The sequence below is a fragment of the Podarcis filfolensis genome, assembly GCF_964270895.1.
Source record: "Podarcis filfolensis genome assembly, chromosome: 15".
NCBI lineage: Eukaryota > Metazoa > Chordata > Lepidosauria > Squamata > Lacertidae > Podarcis > Podarcis filfolensis.
The window spans coordinates 34,378,302-34,395,245 of NC_139618.1; the positions used below are offsets into that span (position 1 = coordinate 34,378,302).

The 16,944-nt window shown below is 45.5% G+C and overlaps 1 protein-coding gene across 1 annotated transcript; it reads right to left on the minus strand.

Annotated features, from left to right (window-relative positions):
* Positions 1–2,894: 2,894 nt before the first annotated feature.
* On the minus strand, positions 2,895–14,402 carry MYL7 (myosin light chain 7). The gene is made up of 7 exons (XM_083589166.1): positions 14,251–14,402; positions 12,586–12,696; positions 10,248–10,323; positions 7,849–7,953; positions 5,758–5,836; positions 4,840–4,888; positions 2,895–3,071 (listed from the first exon to the last, which is right to left on the minus strand). Exons 1-7 carry the CDS (start codon positions 14,251–14,253, stop codon positions 2,970–2,972), a joined length of 525 nt encoding a protein of 174 aa, XP_083445292.1. The 5' UTR covers positions 14,254–14,402; the 3' UTR covers positions 2,895–2,969.
* Between the last annotated feature and the right edge of the window lie 2,542 nt (positions 14,403–16,944).

The window sequence follows — 16,944 nt, forward strand, 5'->3', positions numbered from 1 at the left end:
CTAGGTGCCCCCTAGATGCTGCTGGGTCACAACCCATGGCCAACAATCATAGATTGTGGGAGTTGATAGCCAAAACATCTGGTGAGCACCAGGCTAGAGAAGGCTGCTTTGAGAAATCTTTGGTGGCTCGAAGGCATTCCGGTAAAAGAAACAGCGGCAGGGGGGAGAGAGAGAGTTGATAATGCAAGGTGGAAGATGCTCTCTAACTGAGAAATCTTCAAAACATAAAAAGAACCCAGCTGAATCAGACCAAAGGTATATTGAGTCCAGCATACGTTTTGCACCCTGGCCGACAAGATGCCTAGGAAACTCCCAAAAGCAGGAGATGAGCTCAATAGCCCTCTCCAGCTTTGGATATGTAGCTATCATGCATGACTAGTAACTACAGAGGAGGCTCACCTGATGCCTTTATATCTTTAGATGCCAGGCGAAAACGTTTCTCTTCAACCAAGTGTTGATTAACATTCCATGGCTTTTTAAATGTGTTTGTGGGAGGGGGGTGTTTTGCTTTGTTTTTGTTTCATTGTGTATTTTGTTTCATTGTATATTCTGTTGTGAACCGCCCTGGAATCTTCAGAATGAAGGGCAGTATACAAATTTAATTACCGTATTTTTCACTCTATAAGACTCACTTTTTCCCTCCTAAAAAGTAAGGGGAAATGTGTGTGCGTCTTATGGAGCGAATGCAGGCTGCGCAGCTATCCCAGAAGCCAGAACAGCAAGAGGGATTGATGTTTTCACTGCACAGTGATCCCTCTTGCTGTTCTGGCTTCTGAGATTCAGAATATTTTTTTTCTTGTTTTCCTCCTCCAAAAACTAGGTGCGTCTTGTGGTCTGGTGTGTCTTATAGAACGAAAAATACGGTAATAATAATACATATAGCTGTATATTCCCCCATGAATTAGTCTAATCCTCTTTCAAATTGGCACTGGAAATTTGCTTCATCTCTCAGTTGTGGTTTCCATGCTTTAACCACATGCTTTGTTTTCTACAGAGGAAGAAAAGATTGAAGGCAGCTGGTGAATTGGCTGACTTTGCAAATATTCATTTTGCTCCTGCTGCTGCTGCTGCTGCTTCAACTTCTTCACAGATGTGGGACCCCCCCCCTTCCGATTTGCAAAGAGAAGCAGAAATGCCCACCTTATAGTAAGCAATGCTGGAACTAAGGGCTTATCCACAGTTACCTTTCTTCTGCGCTTTCCAGGCATGGTCTGCACTTTAAAGCTCCAGGTCCAAGTACCCTTTTGTTGTCCTGGAGCTTTCTCTGCAAAAACTCATTCTTAAAAGCTGAATAGGAGCAAATGGCAATTTGCTGAAAACCTGAGTTGCTGTTTGTTGCATTTCAGCTTTAAAGAGCGCTCAGAGCTTCGAAGCACAGACCTGTTCTTGCAAAACACAGGGCAAAAGTTAAGTGTGGATAAGCCCTGAGGAGGGTACGTTGGGTGCCACAGGCAACTTAGGCACCCTGAATTTCTGCTTTGCCCAGGGGTTTGAATCTTGCTGAGCATCCTCACACAAGGAAGAGACGAAATACTACTGCTTTGCCTAATGCAATTATAAAGCCGACTTTTGTATATTTTAGCAATATACTGGAATATACTAGTTTAAGCCGATTCCCCTTGCTTTGACTTTCACAATGAATAAAGTGCTTTGATGAGCCCAGTCCATCTCACGTATTTATCATGGCTGTATTCTGCGCACTATGAGAAAGTGGTATCAACCGACAAGGGTCCCACTCCCTGAAGAATCATCAGGCCCACAAACTTCCAGCACCCTGATGGTGACAGCTGGAACCAAGAACCCAGGGCTCTGGAGGCACAGGCATATCTGAGGAGGAGCAGCCAGGCATAGAGGTTGACATCTTTCATGAAGCAGGGATGGGAACCAATCGCCCTCCAAATGCTGCTAGACTCCAACTCCCATCAACCTGGACCATTGGACATGCTGCCTGGGGCTGATGGGAGTCCAGCCACATTTGGAAAACCGCAGGTTCCAAGTCCCGTGGCTTTATTTTCCAGGCTGAATGCTTTGACACTCAAGCTAGCCACTTGGCTCTATTTGCCTGGAAGTGCTATATAGGAACCGGGGACATGAACAGAGTAGCACACATAGATTCATAGAGATGGGAGGGGTGACGGGGGTCAGTCCACCGCTGCAATGCAGGAATCTTCCCCCCCCCCAACATGTAGCTCAAACCCAGGACTCTAAGATTATGAGTCTCGTGCTTTACCGACTGAGCTATACATGATCCCAGGCTCTGGTATTCAGAGGTATGGTACCATGTGCGGTGGGACAGAGCCTTACTGTAGCTTACCTGGGCAGTGCTAGAGCTAGTACACCGCCCTGAAACTACCGTATTTTTCGCCCTATAGGACGCACTTTTTCCCCTCCAAAAATGAAGGGGAAATGTGTGTGCGTCCTATGGGGCGAATGCAGGCTTTCGCTGAAGCCTGGAGAGTGAGAGGGGAGAGCCCCAGCGCCAGCCCCACAAGGTCGGGGGACAGAGGGAGGCGGAACGCCGCCATCCCGCTGTCTCCCGAAGTGGTCTGAAGGCGGGCGGTGGGGAGAAGAGCGCTTCTCCCCGCTGCCTGCCCCGCAAGCTCCGGGGACAGCTGGGAGGCGCAGCGCGTCTCCCCGCTGTCCCCGGACCTGGTCTGAAGGCGGGCGGCGGGGAGAAGAGCGCTTCTCCCCGCTGCCGGCACCACAAGCGCCTGGGGGGGAAATAAATTTTTTTCCCTTATTTCCCCCCAAAAAAACTTGATGCGTTCTATGGGCCGGTGCGTCCTATGGGGCGAAAAATATGGTAAATGGTATCCCAATGGTATCGGGAGGGTGGTCCAGCCCCACAACACCAGCTGCTACCGATTCAGACAGAACTCACAGTCACAGCTTCCTTCATTTCTCATCGGGCCTTTTATTCAAATATAGGGGTAGTTGCCGCCGCAAACTTTCAATTTCCCCACAGATCTTCACTCTTCCTTCTCATCACCGTGCGTGATGATGTAGCACAAGGATTTGTAGTCAATGTTTCCGGCCACGTCTATGGGAGCGACCGCAAACATTTGCTCTACCTAGGGAAGAAGGAACACAAAACGGGTAAGAAGGCAGCGTTCGGCCGGCCTAATCGACCAGCCCCTGCCCGGCCTTGCAAGCCTTGGGACCCCGTCGTCATGGTTTCCCCGCCTCCTTGAGTCATGAGATTGGAAGGGGGAACCATTCTTGAAGTTAAATAAATGTATATTGCTTTCAAGATGTTTGTGGCTGAGAGCTTGCTAATACAGTTTCTTTATAAAAATACTAGAAATTCTACCTCCACTGTCAGAGGTAGTAGGCCTCTGAAAAGCCGTCGCTAGGAATCACAGGTGGGCAGAGTACTGTTTGCACTCATGTCCTGCTTGCAGGTTTCCTTTAGGCATCTAGTTGGCCAATGTAAGAACAGGATGCCGAACGAGATGGGCCTCTGAGCCAGCAGGCTTTTCTTATGTTAACGGGAACAATATTTTTCATCATTTGCTCATTGCTTGAGCAGAAAGCGATATCTGAAAGCGGCAGAAGGGGTTCCGATAAAGGCCCTCAGTCCAGCTACAGTGGTACCTCAGGTTACATACGCTTCAGGTTACAGACTCCATTAGCCCAGAAATAGTGCTTCAGGTTAAGAACTTTGCTTCAGGATGAGAACAGAAATTGTGCTCCAGCGGTGCGGCAGCAGCAGGAGGCCCCATTCGCTAAAGTGGTACCTCAGGTTAAGAACAGTTTCAGGTTAAGTACAGACCTCCGGAATGAATTAAGTACTTACGATAACCCGAGGTACCACTGTATATGGATGCCTCGATCTGCAATATTGTTGACGTTATGAAAGCTGAGATAAAAAGCCTCAGCTAAGGAAAGAGGGATTGATGGGATACATGGAAACTAGTGGCTAGGAATGGCTGTCAAACACAAGAAGAGGCTGCTGAATGAGGACAACAGTCTCATGGGTCCTCAGAACCCCAGGTGGCCACCATAGCTGTCAACTTTCAGATTTGAAAATAAGGGATCAGCAGCCTCACCTGTCCCAGGGACAGTCTACAGGATATCTAACAATCCGGGATGGCAGCGGGAAATGGCGCTGGAATAAGGGAATTTCCCGCAAAGAAAGGGAAGGTTGGCAGCTATGGTGGCCACCTGTCTCCAGGGACAGAGGCAGACCTTGGGGTCTCCAATTCGGTGCCCCCAAACTCTCAGCTTCTATTTCTACATCATAGTTGTGGCGCCCCTGAGGCTCTACACCCAGGGCAACCTAACTGGCCACGTTCTCCTCAGTCTGCCTCTACCAGGGACCCTCTGGTAGGGCCTTTGATCAGAGAACAGATCAGAAGAATCTTGATTTGCGTCAACCACTAGCTGTAGCAATAAACTAAAATGTGCTGAAGATACAGGTAAAATTTTAACTATACAAAATACATTTTGGCGGTTTACAGCAATAATCAAATAATTGATCTTACTCAGAAACCAGAGCGCACAGAAATGCTGTTTACCTTCCTGCCACAGCAGTACCTATTTATCTACTTGCACTGGCGTGCTTTTGAACTGCTAGGTTGGCAGGAGCTGGGACAGAGCAACAGGAGCTCACCTCATCGTGGGGATTTGAACTGCCAATCTTCTGATCGGCAAGCCCAAGAGGCTGTCGTTTAGACCACAGCTCCACCCGCATCCCTATGCCATATTAATACACCAATTTAAAGCTGTCTCCTAGGTTTGATGCTTGTGAAAGATTCCTGCTAAGAGGAAATTGGGATTTAAAGAGGGAGGGCGAGAAGCACGCTTTAACTAGTGCTAGACCAGAAAGAGTTGCCTCACCTCCTCAGCAGAGAACTTGTCCGCCTGAGTCATCAGGAGTTGCTTAAACCTGGAAAACAAATTGGAAATAAAAAGTCAGTGCTGTTCCAACACACCACCCAGAACTCTAATAGGAACCTAGAAAGTTGCCTTATACTGTACCAGACCATTGTACCAGACCAGTATTGCCTGCACTGACTGGCAGCAGCTCTCCGGGTCTCCCTCCGCCCTAGGGATACCTGGGAAATTTTGCTTGCTCTACCCATGAGCCATAGCCCTTCCCTGAAGTCTTCTCTGCTGAGACTCCTATGGAGAAATCCTAGGAGGTTTCCTTATACTGAGTCAGGCCATTGGACCATCAAGCTCAGTAGTGCCTACACGGACTGGCAGCAGCTCTCCAGGAGTTCAGACAAGGGTTCCTCCCAGTTTGACCTGAAGGTGCCAGGAATGGGACCAGAGCTGATGCTCTTCCAATGAGCCATGGCTTCCTCACCCCTACCATTGGTTAAGCCAATCAGACCCAGGGCTGTATTTACTCGCGGGGTGCAAGCTGCCTAAGCTTTTAACCGCACCCCCCCCAAGCCGGGTGATTGCGGTCGATGGGTCATTTCCATTCTCTTTTGCGGAACAGCTGCAGAATCAACGTATCCCGCGGCGCCCCCTAGTGGTGTATTTCATTTTCGCATAATCGCAAAAAGACAGGAGTTATCGCTGCTGCTTTTTATTTTTTTCACTGTTTCCGCTGTTCCCCTCCTTAGCTCAACAACTTTGAGTTGCCCCCTAAAAAAGGCTCTATAACTTTGACCTGCCCTCCCCAAAAAATTGGGGGCGCTGGGTGGATTTTTGCACCCCGGAGCCTCATATGCTAATGATCAGACTTAATCCAATCAGAGCCCCATGGACTTTACCCAGGATCTGAACTGTAGTTAATGTTCTTACTCATCTTTGTTCACGTAGCCAGTTCCGTTGGGGTCAAATAACTTGAAGGCAGCAAGGATGGATTCCTCGGGATCAGTGCCTGTGGAAGAGAAGGATTGCTCAACATACAGCAAAGATCCTCAAAACGAGAGCAAGACCCCCTTTTGGTTGGGCAGGGAGTCTGGAAGATTTGACGTTCCAGGGAGGAAATGGAAAGTTAACAAAAACCAAACCAAACAGTGGAGAGAGAGAGAGAGAGAGAGAGAGAGAGAGAGAGAGAGAGATCTCAAGGACAGAAAAGTATAATAACTGGCTCCTACACCTTAAGGCAGTGATGGCCAAATTTGGCCCTTCAGCTGTTTTGGGACTACAACTCCCATCATCCCTAGCTAATAGGACCAGTGGTCAGGGATGATGGGAATTGTAGTCCCAAAACAGAGGTCCAAGTTTAGCCGTCACTGCCTTAAGGGAACCGACTAATGGAATGGATTCACTTTTGCCTTTTCTCAAGAACTTTTTGCCAGTCCCAAAGACCCATGCTGGGGCTTTTGTGACTCACCCGCTTGACCACTTAAATATATTTGTGAACATCAGGAAGTAACAGCAATGTTCATTCTGCAGTACGGGGATGCTTATGTCATGATTTTCCATTGAGGTTATACGCAACATAGCCTTAAGTTAAGGTCACTTAGTGGTGTGACAGGCAAAATGTTTTTGCACAAGAGAAATCATAAGTAGGTTGCTGGTAACTTTCTTGCACAATCCGTCGCACAGGTCTGCACAACCTGTCTGCACAACCTTTCTTGCACAATCTGTCAGCACAACTGTTGCACAACATTAAACTCACCTTTCCATTTGCACAGTGCCCTGGTGCTACCAGACAAAGAATGTTGGACACACAGGCTTTGCTTGAATGGACAATTCCTACCCAAAGCCAGTGTGGTGTACAGTGGTACCTCGGGTTAAGAACTTAATTCATTCTGGAGGTCCGTTCTTAACCTGAAACTGTTCTTAACCTGAAGCACCACTTTAGCTAATGGGGCCTCCTGCTGCTGCCGTGCCGCCGGAGCACAATTTCTGTTCTCATCCTGAAGCAAAGTTCTTAACCCGAGGTACTATTTCTGGGTTAGCAGAGTCTGTAACCTGAAGCGTCTGTAACCCGAGGTACCACTGTAATGGTTAGAGTGTAAAATAGGACCTGAGGGACCAAGTTTCAAATCTCCACTCAGCCTTGAAGCTCACTGGGCAATCTTGGGTCTGTCACTGCCTCTCAGCTGAACCCACCTCACAAAGTGGTTGTGGGGATAAATGAGGAGGGCGATAACCATGGATGCCAACTTGAGCTTCTTGGAGAAAAAGGTGGGATGTAAATGAAACAAACAAACAAACAAACACCCTTTTTAAAGCACCCCTTTTGTATGACATCCGTGCTGTGCATTCATCCTGATTTGTTTTGCACAGGGTTTGTGGGGAGGCCAGAGAACACCCACAATTTATCAAGTGTTCATTCTAATTTGTTTGTGGGGTGGCTAGATGATGTTGCATTGAAAAATCATTACCTGACCCTTCCAAGTGCATTTTCCTGCCAGTTACCTTGCCGCAAACCAATTTTGAGGGGGCGAAGTAGGTTTGTTGTACAAGAAGAAGAAGAAGAGTTTGGATTTGATATCCCGCTTTATCCCTACCCGAAGGAGTCTCAAAGCGGCTAACAATCTCCTTTCCCTTCCTCCCTCACAACAAACACTCTGTGAGGTGAGTGAGGCTGAGAGACTTCAGAGAAGTGTGACTAGCCCAAGGTCACCCAGCAGCTGCATGTGGAGGAGAGGGGAAGCGAACCCGGTTCACCAGATTACGAGTCCACCGCTCTTAACCACTACACCACACTGGCTCTCAAATTAGCTTCAGTTGTGCAATCTCCATTTGCTGGCATGTGATTGAATCCTTCCTGAAAATAGTGGCAGTCTAGAAATGCCCCTAGTGGTAAATAAGTTTTTTTGTGTGCTTTTTGGCCTTTTGCAGTATGTTCATGGGCATTGAGAGCTGGATTGAGAGTTAATGAGCAAGACTGAGAGTTAGTGAGCAAAGTCCTTGGCTATAGCAGCACCAACTCACCATTCAGTTTCTCCCCAAAGAGTGTTAAGAAGACCGTGAAGTTAATTGGCCCTTTCCCTTCCTTTAGCATCTCATCCAGCTCTTCCTCCTTCACATTTATTTTCCCTGTAGAGAAAAAAGTAGTGAACTCCACGGACCTTTCCAGACATCCTGTTTATTGTTCATTCATGACTATTTGTGATCATGGTGTTCTTGGGGCAGTTATCCACAATCCTTCTTCCGATACAGATGGTGGACGTTGCACCAGGTTGGACAATACAGGTCTAATTTCTGTGATAAGCAAAACACCCCCTAACATGGAACTTCTGGGGAACGTTTGTCCATCCTCAATCTTCAGAGACCTATATCAATTGCAAACCTTTATTGGCATATAGAAAGAATTCTGAAAGGTTCGGTACACAGCAAAATCTGCATCAAACAATATATTAATAATAATAATTTTATTATTTATACCCTGCCCATCTGGCTGGGTTTGCCCAGCCACTAACAATTAAAATACTGTTTTCTAACATTTATGAATCCTCATTGCATGTTGCAGAGACCTGGCTACTATCTTCCCCTTATCCCCACCCTGAGTTAACATAAGCTAACATAACATACCTAACATTCGCCTGTATGCCACTCCCTGCTAACAGCCAACTGATTAATGTACTGTACTTAGATCAAATTGCCTGATACAAAATTGTCAGTGCAAAAGAACATGTGTGGCTGATTCTATATGACTCTGTCCACAGGGGCATAGTAAGGTAAAGGGACCCCTGACCATTAGGTCCAGTTGTGGCCGACTCTGGGGTTGCGGCGCTCATCTCGCTTTATTGGCCGAGGGAGCCGGCATACAGCTTCCAGGTCATGTGGCCAGCATGACTAAGCCGCTTCTGGCGAACCAGAGCAGCACACGGAAATGCCGTTTACCTTCCCGCCGAAGTGGTACCTATTTATCTACTTGCGCTTTGACGTGCTTTCGAACTGCTAGGTTGGCAGGAGCTGGGACCGAGCAACGGGAGCTCACCCCGTCGCGGGGATTCGAACCGCCGACCTTCTGATCAGCAAGTCCTAGGCTCTGTGGTAGAGACATATAATTTTTGCCATTTCCCTCTTGAATCCTCACCCTCCCACACCTGTGCACAGAAAATTTGGTGAGCCATATCAGCCCTGGTCTACATTCAACAGACTTCCCAGGGTTTCTGCTTTGGCGATAATGTCATTTGAATACATGTCTCCCCTTAAAACAACTTCGCCACTGGCATTTTTAGCTCGTCTCCTCCTTCTTCTGTGCTAGAAGAGAAAAAAAGAGCTCTCCAAAGCTAGGAAGGATGCACATACCGCCACCCTGTGTACTAGAAATAAAGCTGAGATCTGCAGACCCCTTTCTGAAAGCTGTTTATCAAAAATGACACCATCCAGAGATGAAGGACCGTGAAGTGCTCATGGCTCCAGAAATAACATGCACCAAGTCCTCAGAGGCTCTGAAGATAAGCAAGTGGGCATTAGAAAGGTCACTGTGAATTTTTAGACATAGGAAACTGCCTTATATTGAGTCAGACTATTGGTCTATCTCCCTCAGTATTGCTGCACTGACTGGCAGGAGCCCTCCAGAGTTCCAGGCAACAGTCTCTCCCATCTGGGGATTGAACCTGGGATCTTCTGCATGTGAAGCAGATTCTCTACCACTGAGCTACAGCTCTTTCCCGTTGTGAATGTTGCTTTTAGTAAATAGCAATTGCTTCTCCCTAAAGCAGTGCCAACCTGGTGCCCTGCAGATGTTTTGGACTACAACTCCCATCAGCCCCCTAGCTTTGCATGCCGAAAGCGCCAGGATCAATCTCTGGCATTTCCCGTTTTGTATGTTCCTTTGTCAGTTTTAGGGTCGTGGGTGGCACTGTGGTCTAAACCACAGAGCCTAGGGCTTGCCGATCAGAAGGTCGGCGGTTCGAATCCCCGCCACGGGGTGAGCTCCTGTCGCTCAGTCCCTGCTCCTGCCCACCTAGCAGTTTGAAAGCATGTCAAGTGCAAGTAGATAAATAGGTACTGCTCTGGCGGGAAGGTAAACAGCATTTCCATGCACTATTCTGGTTTGCCAGAAGTTGCTTAGTCATGCTGGCCACATGACCCGGAAGCTGTCTGCGGACAAATGCCAGCTCCCTCGGCCTACAGAGCGAGATGAGCGCCGCAACCCCAGAGTCGTCCTCAACTGGACCTAATGGTCAGGGGTACCTTCACCCTTTGTCAGTTTTAAAGATGAAGATTACAATAATCTCTCTCCGGCAGAGACTCTGAATCCAGGCCTGGCTATTTGGCACTGTTTTTCCTTGTACCAGTTAGTTGCTTAATATTTTTCTTTTTAAAAAATCATCTGAACTTTTGAAGAGTGCAATTTCATGGTGACCGGAGGCACTCACCCAGCTGACCGTATGTCTCTTTCAAGTCTGATTTGCTGATAATGCCATCACGATTCTGGTCAATGCAGCTGAATGCCTTGGGGAAAGATAAGGAAAGTTAAAACTACTCTCTCTATTTCTCAAGTTTAATTCCTTTCTGCCACTATAATAAGAACATACATACTCACACAAATATTTTCCAATCCCCCGCCTGCATCTACTCCTCATTGTTATTACTCCAGTGAAGGGCAAAAGTGATTACAGTGCTTCGTTAGTTGAGCAGCCCTTGCTTGTTTCACAAGTCATGCAAACCAGTAGAGTTGGGGGTTGCATGCTATAAGCCTGTAATTCAAATGTAAAATCTACCTTGGCTGGGCTTCCCCATCCCCACATCACTTTCCTGTTTACCCTCCAAGAGTTATTTCTCATTTGGGTTGTATTCAATTGACTTCTACTCAGCACAGACCCATTTACATTAATGGCTCTTGTCAGTCTGCATTTCTTAGTACAGAAAGTATTGACCTGATGTGTAGAGATCTCTCCTATTCTAATTAATTCAAGAGGGTTCTGGAAGCTTCTCTGTGTGAAAGAAACAAGCAGAAGGTTCATGGTCTTTGGCTTATTCCTTCAGAGAAGCTGAGTACAGCTGACTTAAAGGTGTTTACGTTTTTACTCTGCTAACTATACGTTGGACTTCTGCTCTGGATCAATATGAGTAGAATACATGACAGCTCTAACTTATTCAAACCTCCTGATTTCAGTGAGTCTGCTCTGAATATGACTAGCATTGGATAAAACCCTTGATTTAAAGCATGTAATAATTTTGTTTTTAAAATAAATCTCTATATAATCTCTAGCATATAAAAATAAACAAAAACAGAAATTCATACAAACAAATACAGGATCCAACCTTAAGGGAAAGTCTGAAACATCTGAAGAAATTGGTGGCTGCTGTTTTATGTACAGCAGATGGAATGGTAAAGGTAAAGGGACCCCTGACCATTAGGTCCAGTCTTGACTGACTCTGGGGTTACAGCGCTCATCTCGCTTTCAGGCCGAGGGAGCCGGCGGTTGTCCACAGACAGCTTTCTGGTCATGTGGCCAGCATGACTTAACCACTTCTGGCGCAACGGGACACCATGATGGAAACCAGAGCACATGGAAACGCTGTTTACCTTCCCATGACAGCGGTACCTATTTATCTACTTGCATTGGCGTGATTTCGAACTGCTAGATTGGCAGGATCCGGGACAGAACAATGGGAGCTCACTCCATCGCAGGGATTCAAACTGCCAACCTTCTGATCGGCAAGCCCAAGAGGCTCAGTGGTTTAGACCACAGCTCCACCCGCATCCCTGGCAGTCTACAATACAGGAGCAGGAGCAGAAAATTTCCATTTTCAGTTCACTGCACTGTGATATTCTGTAGAGTGTTGTGCCATGAGAAGAGTTCCCCCAAATTCACATGACTATACAGGTCTATACACATGACTATACAGGTCTATACAGGGACAGTTGGAGGGTGACTGTCTGTGGTAAGGATGGGAGACCTGTCCGTTTCTTTTTCTCTCAATTTCTTGTTTTTTTTTCCATCTTAAGTTCAGTTCACTACATTTCCACACCAGTTTACAATATTTTCTTCTTCTTTTTAAAAAAAGAGTCCTCCTGAAAAACCACCCGCATTTTAGTGCACATTTCCCCTAATTTACACTTTTCAAAATGCAACTTTGCCCAATATGCACATTTTTGCAAAGCAATTACTCATAGCATAACACATTTCTGTATGTCATTTTCATCAATAAATGCATTCTCATGTGCACCTCACCCCAGTATATACATCTTTGTTCCCATTACTTGGCTGGAGATCGGCACTGCAAAATCCAGAGCAGTGTGAATTTTGAAGGATAGCTGCCCTTCAGTTTGCATATCTTTCCAGGAAGTGTGAAAGAATTAAGTTCACCTTTAAATGCAAAGTGAACTGCATTCTCTCCCATCCCTAGTCTGCAGGTCTCATGCTGAATTTCCCCGTGCATTTCAGAACCCTGATCATGCACAGAGGTGACATAAAGAGACATATGAACTCCATCTCTTTGTCATGATGCCTCAGTGGCAGAGCTTTGCATGAAGAACAACAGCCCAGATTCAGTCCCTGACTTCTCCAGGTTGGCAGCTGGGGCAGACTCCCATCTGAAACCTCAGAGTCACCACCAGGTAGCATAGACTTATTCCCACTGCCAGGTAAAATAGACCTGACTCACAGAGTCCACCTTTGACAATTTTCCTCCATTGGATACAGGCTGAGTTCAGGCTTAGAACTCATTTCTATGGCTCAACAGGAAAACAACCCCTGAGCATCTCACCTCCTTGAACTCTTGGATCTGTGACTGCTCAAACATGGAGAAGACATTGGAGGAGCTCCTCTGGGCATGCTTTGCGGCAGCTTTGCTCCGAGTCCCGGCTTTTCTGCTGGCCTGAACGACAACAAGAAGAAGAAGAGTAACAGGTTACAACAGCACCAGTCAGTACACCTGACACATTGGGAAGACGTAAACCACAGCACTCATTATGCTTAGCCCAACTAGCAGACTGGAGAGACAAGATCCAGCACACTCATTTCATTAGTGCTAAGATTTACACTCGCACAACTTCCCCCACCTTCTCCCCTCTCTCTCTCTCTTCCCAAAACTGCTCCAGAGGATTGAGGGATCCCACAGAACAGATTTAGGGGGGGGGGAAGGGAAGGGAGGAAAGTTCCATTGCACAAGCATAAATCCTTGTGAAAACAGAACTGTTTTCTTAATGTGACATTGGCTACAACTCTAGATAGTGTGTCGGCTGCAGTGTGCAGGTGTGTCGTGCGAACGCTCCTCCCAGGGCTGGAATAGAGGTTATTTAACCTCCGGTTTGCTGGTAAAACTGAATTACTGCATCGCGAAATGATGCACGTCTAAAAAGTGTGTCGCCAGCATGAAAAGGTTGGCAGGCTCTGTTTTGAAAGCTCTGCCCTAGGGGATTAGTTGTGGGCTCAGATTATTGAATCATCGCATTGTAGAGTTGGACGAGGTCCTGAGGGTTATCTAGTTCAACCCCCTGAAATGCAGGAATCTCAGTCTCAATTAATTTTTAATTCACCTGTTGAGCATTGGATATATTTGCTCTGCGATAGCCTATCCTGCCCTGGCTTCCAAAGTTGACAAAAAGCACATATACAAACTTGAAGATGTTCACTGGACAGTTTAATCCCACACTGGATAAGGTTGTCGTTTTATGGAACTGCTGCGATTCAAAAACACATTTACATCACAATCAGATGCACATTCTATCTGGTTCAGGGAGGCTTACTTTCTAGTAACAGTGTTTAGGACTGCAATCTTGGCAGCCACTAACAATCGGTGTGTTATAGGGAATGGGGATGAAGGAGAGCAGTCCACTGGCATGTGTGTATTTAGGGATGAACAGCGGACAAGTATTTAGAATGAGGAAACCTGTTCTAAACATCTCCAGATGTTTTTGGACTACAGAACCTATCATGCCTGACAAAATTGTGCCACAGATTCCCCATCCCTGGGGAAGAGCCATCTAACCCACAAACCCATTCAGAGAACCGGGAGAGGGAACTGAAAGCTGGATAAATTTGTGGCATATGTGTGTACACACTAACTTAATTTTAAAAAGCAAGCATCCCGGATTATTTCCCTGACAGGCAAAACAGGACACAAGCAGGACTGGGTGCTACCAGGGACAGGTACCATCTCCTGTTTCTTCATAGTTGCATCCTTCCAAACGTGAGCGAATATTTGCCACCATCCCTTGGGTATTAGATCTTCCCAGTCATTGCACAGACAACACCCTTTCTCCATCTCTCACTTGCCTGCATACAGGCTGAACCATTGCTCTCTCCCTTTGCTTAGTTTCTCCTTCTTCCTCGGTGGGACAGGGTAACAGTTCAACCTTAATGTGTGTTCATCCAAAAGCTCAGTGCTATGAAGAATATATGCAAAAGCAGAGAGACAGAGCGTACTCACCATTCTGGATGTCCTTCTGAAGAACAAAGAAGTTCTGGATGGTGTCAAGCATCAGCTCAGGCTATATCCCACAGTTTATCACTTGGTGAGCTAAATTAGGAGCCCGGTGGCAGGAGGAGAGAGCCAAACTTGGCAGTCCCCAGTGCTGAGAATTGATAAGGTTTGGATGTCATAGCGCATTTTGGCTTTGCTGATGGAGAGAGGAGGCATTCCTAAGCTGAGTGTTCTTTTTTTTTTTTTAAAGAAATATTTATTGAAATTTTACAAAAACATAAATACAAGAACACATAATAAAAGAAAAAAGAAAAATAAAGATACAACATATAAAAGCACAGAAAAAATAAGAGAAATTAAAAACAATTCCATTTTTCATAACTTAAAACTCATTTGCTTGTTTCTTTGACCTCCTCACACCTCCCCTTCTTGTATTCCCATTTAAATAATCAAATCAGCAAATCCTTACCCTCTTTCATTTATCTTAACTCTATATCTTAACATTTTATAACTCTGTATTTTCATCCATTATCAATTCATTTTTGCATATTCTTATTAACTTTGTTGCTAATACCACTTATTTCCAATCCAACATCATTTTAATTCCTAAGCTGAGTGTTCCACTCTGACTGGAGTCTCCCATTTTCCTTCTCTATGCAGTAGTGCCAGGATTACCATTATTTAGGCCTGTATTTAAACGGGACTATATATGTGACCTTTAGGTCCTTGCTTTCTTTCTGTCTCCTTTCTTGCTAGGTATGAGGGAACTTGTCAATTTCAGTTTCTCATTTTTCCAATCCTAAATTCAGTTCTCTATACAGTGGTACCTCGGGTTACATATGCTTCAGGTTACATACGCTTCAGGTTACAGACTCTGCTAACCCAGAAATAGTACCTCGGGTTAAGAACTTTGCTTCAAGATGAGAACAGAAATTGTGCTCCGGCGGCGCAGCGGCAGCAGGAGGCCCCATTAGCTAAAGTGGTGCTTCAGGTTAAGAACAGTTTCAGGTTAAGAACGGACCTCCAGAATGAATTAAGTACGTAACCAGAGGTACCACTGTACTTATTTCTGCTTTAGTTTGCAAGTAAAAGGCAGCAGGGGGTGGAACCCCAATGGAAATTCACCAGCATTTTACTTCACATTTCCAATTTACACATTTTGTGTATACAATTTTGCCTAACAGACACATTTTTGCAAAGCAATTTTCCCTAATATACCGGTAATGCATTTTTGTATGTCACTTTGTAAGCTGCCTTATAATTAGAGGGGGCATTTAAAATTGTCCCCTGAAAGAGGAATTCCTATGCACCATAAATTTGACGGGCCGTCTAGTCCCAAGTCGGATTTAAAGATACACATAGAAACATAAGCAACATAGGAACCCAGTCAGAACCCTGGCCGATCTAAACCTTCAGACAGGGGACATTTCTGCCTTACCTGGAAATCCCAGGGATCAAACCTAAGACCTTATGCATGCAAAGTTCTACCTTGAAGTTGTCCAGCAACCTCTTCCTTTTCTAGGATTATGGCTGCATGCACGCCATGTATATTTAAAGCAGACACCATTGTTTGATAAGGGTGCTGGTGTTATAACTCTGTGATGGATAAACTACAGATCCCAGGATTCTTTGAGAGTGGTGCATGGTATGTGCTCAGCCAATGTTACCTGCTTCTGTTTTTTTTATATATATATATAATTTTTTATTGATTTTTCAACACATATTAAAAAACAATACAAAACAATACATGAACAAACAAACATATAAACACGTATAATTTCTTAACCTTTTTTTCCTTAAACCTTCTTTCAGCGACTTCCCCATACCTCCCTTTTCTGCATCCCTGTTTTAAATCTTTCCAGCAACCCCTAATTTCAGTTACTTATAGCACTTTCTTTAAATCCTTTTTCTCATATCCAATTGTTTATCACTGCAATTCTATTTTGCATTACCCATGACATTTTAACACTCATTAATTTTGCAACAGTTCTTAAGATAAACTCTGCTTCTGATCCTTTTGACTGTTGGTTGTTGCCTGTGGAATTTGCTACACACCTGTGGCCTCACCACACTTACAGACAGCTCTTCCTTTCTCTAAAACACGACTGCTTGGAATTCCACAGAATTCAAGAAGACAGCATGCACAATACAGTTGCAGTTTTGTTCTCCAGCATTACGAAGAATCAAGGGCTGACTTCGTTCTTTCAAATTTCAGCAGCGCCCCCTGCAAGCCCAAAATTTGGTGCATCCGTCTCTCACCTTCCATTCTCCTCGTGCACTACGCTATAGTTGTGATGCCCTGCAGCGCCCCCCCCAGCCCTGTGTCCAGTGGGGAGGGGACCAGTCATGCTGCCCTAAACCTGCCTCCAAGAGAATATCTAGCCAGGTGGGACATTCTGGGCTTACGCTGAAGTTTCTGCACCTAGCAGCTCCAAAAGTACTGAAATTAAAATGCATTGCCATTTTTGAAATGTGCTTTTTGGACCAGGAGACATTTGCTGCGGCTGTTTCTACCACTGGCTTATGCTCCTTGAAGGTTTGTTTTGCAATTAAATGGGGCTTTTAACGTGTGTATATTTGCACAGAAATATACTTGTTAGGTGCAGCTTATTCTACTGCTGACGTTAGGTCAAGCTGCGCTGGATAAAATTCTGCATTCTTTACAAGAAAGGTAGTATTCTACTGAGGAGAATGAAAAAC